Source organism: Chelonus insularis, unplaced genomic scaffold, assembly GCF_013357705.1.
Source record: "Chelonus insularis isolate UGA/USDA-ARS -01 unplaced genomic scaffold, ASM1335770v1 contig_50_pilon, whole genome shotgun sequence".
Lineage (NCBI taxonomy): Eukaryota > Metazoa > Arthropoda > Insecta > Hymenoptera > Braconidae > Chelonus > Chelonus insularis.
In genome coordinates, this window is record NW_023276619.1 from 1,288,711 (window position 1) to 1,292,719 (window position 4,009).

Below are 4,009 nucleotides of genomic sequence, written 5' to 3' on the forward strand. Positions count from 1 at the left end.
AAAAATTACGAATTTGTATTACTTTTTTTATAGCCCCATGGTACAGTATCAGTAGTTCCCTCTAATAATTGTCTTTTATTGTCTTGCCAACTCAAAGCTTTTTTTGAGCTAGGAACAGTACATACTTCATGTTTTTTACTGACAATGTGATATTCAATTTTGTTTAAAATTGTATAATCAAACAGGCATTTTTTGTAGTCATCAAATGTGATAGCTGTAACTGTAGCCTGCTTCACACCTTTAGCTTTTTTAACAACATTAGCTTTATCTTTATCTTTATTTTTATCTTTTTCTTCAATTAAAATAGTATAACTATACATTTTAGCTCTAAGACCAACAAATTCAGTCATAATTATTCCTTTATTCTCATCTTTCATTAAACCTAGTACCTTCTTATTCTTCCTAGGAATACCATATACATTATTTTCTGGATAATCAGAGGTATCATACATATGAATATCATGTTTTATATAGTCATATATGTTAACATTCATAAAATGATAAACTAAACTATCTGTATCAGTATATAGCAATTTAACATTATTTTTAAATGTTTTCTTAATATAATTATAATGAAAATCATAAATAAAAATCTTTGATAAATCGAGAATTGCAAAACCTACGTAAATTGGTTTATTAAACTTTATTTCAAGCTGATTCATTTCAATAATAACCATATCATCATCAAAAATGACACTGCTATGGAAATTCGGTTGTGATATTAGACTTTGTGCACCCCATCTTCCCTCCCATTTTGTAATTAATTTAATATCTTTATAATTACGCACATTTTCCATAGTTTTTCCGTAAACAGCGTTATTCATAAGTTTAAAAAAGTTTTTCTCGAAATCATTTTTGGACTTTTTTCTCATTTCTGTGTTCAAATCAATATATTTTTTCAACCAAGCTGACTGTTTAAACTGTAAAACTCTATGAATTTTAGTGATTTTCAAACCAAGTTCAATACATTGCTGTAAATTTCTATAGTGTATTACATATTCATTCTTTGGCAATAACGTTGTCATCAGCTTTTCACATTTGCTATCTGGTGGTTGCCAATGTTCAGGGCATAATGGTAAATCTTTATGGTGTTCATGTAATGATTGTGGATAATCTAAATCTACTTCAAAAATATAGCCAGTAGAAGAATTTTTAGGAATATTTAAAATTAAATTCTCAATATTGTTATTCAAATCAAAATTATCAGTAACCCACTCGAATGAACCAGTGGGTAAATATTCACTCATTGCAGCATCATAAAGATTATTCACATCAAAATACATCAGATATGATTCATCTTTGTTTTGATCAAATTTATCTCCCATGTAATGATTATTAGCTTTACCATATCTATTACTACATTGAGATACACCTCCTCTTATACCTTTCTCAATAAAATTCAACATTTCAACATCTTGTAAAGGATCAAGTTCTATTTCTGTGTATTTTAACATAGCATCGAAAGCTAGACCTGGTGCAGTTAAATAATGTAATGGATCAAGGTTATAAGCAGCTAGACAATCCTCACGAAAATTTTCAAAGATATCTGCTAATAGTAAAACATCAGTCTTCAAATATAAATCTGAATAATCACCTAAAGTCTGAAGTTGAAACTTATTCCATACAGTGAGTGCATGTTGATAATCTTCATCTGAAATGTTTGCATTATTCAACTTTGAGTAAAAAGCTGATTGAGCAGGAAGCTGAGTTTCATTAAGTTTATCCCAGTCATCTATATATTCATAGGGGAAAACACCTTTTCTCACTACCAATTTAAATTTTTCCAGATCATTGTAAAATCTTTTAGTGATATTTTTTTTATCATTATCTCAAAAAGATGCTAATTTATCAATACTGCTAGCCATGAATCTAAATGAATCTATGAATTGCAATTTAATGACTATTTCACAAGTCCTTTTTCTATTATTTCTACGAAATTTTTCTTCATCTTTACCAACTGTTTTGGTGAAAGCTATCTATTTTTCTTTATTGATTGGTAATAATTCGACTTTACCTTCAAATGATGTGAATGCCAATGATTTAATTAAAAAATGAGAATCATATCCAGAAAGATTGTGAAAAACAACAGGAATGATGTGAGAAGATTGATAATTTGAATTACATCTGTTATGTGCAGGACCACGATAAGCACCTGTGAAATGACAATGATCTTGAACTTTAATTTCTTTATTTAAAAAATTTTGATTACAAATATGACATTTTTTAGCATCATTATGAGCTTTCTGCTGCTGGGAAGTTAATGGTTTCATTGGCACAACATGTTTAATAGTGTCTTTTACATGTTCTGATAATTTTTTTAATTCTCCAATGAACCAATCAATGCAATCTACATCGCGTTTCAATGAAAAATAAGATTTAGATTTATCAAATGAGCAATGAGCATAGAAAGCAACACTGCATGGAATATGTTTCTGTTTAGTATCGTCCGGTTCAAGAATGCATTCCAGATCAGCATAAACAACAAATGGAACTTGTTCCTTATTTTGATGATTTTTGAATTTAATTTTTTCATCATTTTCAGGGAAAGTAATAGCAGTCTTATTCATTTTAATGCAATCTTCCCGATGATTATCGAAAGATTGTTGAAATTTAAAATGACACAAACATCTATTACACAGAAATTTTTTTGTTTTACCATTAGAAATTTGAGAACTAACCAATCTGGAGAGATCTTTGATTAAACAAAAATGATAGATAGGTTTTATATTATTATTATCAACTTTAACATTACTTTCTACCATCAATAAATGTATTCGATTTTCGCAAGGAAATTTACTTAAGTACAATGGAACTATTTTATCCTTATTATTTAATCCATAAACATTAATTGAAAGATTATTATCTAGTTCAAACGTTGGAATATCATGTAAGGATGTTGGACAATTAATACCTTGATACTTGAAAATCGTCCTAAAATCTGGATATGATGATGTGCTGTTTATGTTATTTTCAGCTGGAAATAGTGCTGCTGTAACTGCCCAAAGAAAGCAACATTGATCATTATTCTTGATATTTAGCACTGCTTTTTTATTTTGAATGAACTGTGGTAGAGCAATCCAAGTCGATTCTCCTGCTGCTAATGGATCATATCTATTAATATTGACTTGGAGATGAATGATTTCCACCATGGACCATCCTGAATCTCGCTCTTCAAAGTCCTCAACTTTTGCTAATAAAACATCAATGACTTTCTACACTATAATTCCTTCTAAGTCACTTGATGGCATAAATAGTTCAAAAAATCAATTCAAAAAATAACCAAAAAACAATTATTTTCAATAGGAAAAGTTGGATAGTTAAAAAAATTTTAGATAAAAATGAAGAAAGGTTAAATTAATGAAGAAAAATTAAAAATAATTGAGAAAATTACTTACTTTAGTTGATGATAATTCACAAGTGTCAAGTCCACTTTCTACAGTATTTCAAATGAAATAATCAATTTATTGTTCACTTTTAACAATATTTCAAATGGAATAATCAATTTATTGTTCACTTTAAATATTTTCACTTTTGACGATGCTGCATTTGCTAAGGCCACTAAAGAAATGTCCTTTGTCTTTCATCCCTAAGTTATGTGACGTATTTTTGTTTACAAGCGCGTGTGAAAAATTTTCCTGTAGATGCGCTAGTGTCGCATCTTTGTCTTACGCACACTATATACACTATGCGTTGTCTTTGTTTCTACCCATGCCGGTTGAGGCACTAGCATCAAAACAAACGCACGTGGTTCAACGCTTGTGTTGCCCCCTTCGTCTTACAAATAGATTTTATGGTGCATTCTATCTTTTTCATGCTTGTGCCTGTTAAAACATAAATATGAAAACAAACGCACGTGGTTTACCGACGTATTTGTTACATACCTATATATATTATGTTTATATTGATAAATTCATACATTTAAATTATATATGATATGAAATAGGTAAATTACATGCATATATCAGGAATAATTGTTAAATTATGTATGTTTTACAGGTTTGATTGTAAT

General features: G+C 28.9%; 1 protein-coding gene across 1 annotated transcript; it reads right to left on the reverse strand.

Annotated features, from left to right (window-relative positions):
* Positions 1–505: 505 nt before the first annotated feature.
* Positions 506–3,149, reverse strand: LOC118070087 (uncharacterized). Its single transcript, XM_035088509.1, has 6 exons — positions 2,806–3,149; positions 2,210–2,628; positions 2,015–2,152; positions 1,226–1,765; positions 675–1,123; positions 506–514 (listed from the first exon to the last, which is right to left on the reverse strand). The coding sequence occupies exons 1-6, from the start codon at positions 3,147–3,149 to the stop codon at positions 506–508; spliced, it is 1,899 nt and encodes a 632-aa protein (XP_034944400.1).
* Positions 3,150–4,009: the final 860 nt, after the last annotated feature.

What these genes read in the sequence shown, in the direction of transcription:
- LOC118070087 (XM_035088509.1), bottom strand. Translation starts at nt 3,149, where the DNA reads ATGGTGGAAATCATTCATCTCCAAGTCAATATTAATAGATATGATCCA. An exon ending in AAGGATAAAATAGTTCCATT is followed by an intron (nt 2,629 to 2,805) that starts GTACTTAAGTAA and finishes TCTGTGTAATAG; the next exon opens with ATGTTTGTGTCATTTTAAAT. An exon ending in GGCATTCACATCATTTGAAG is followed by an intron (nt 1,766 to 2,014) that starts GTAAAGTCGAAT and finishes TTAAATTGGTAG; the next exon opens with TGAGAAAAGGTGTTTTCCCC.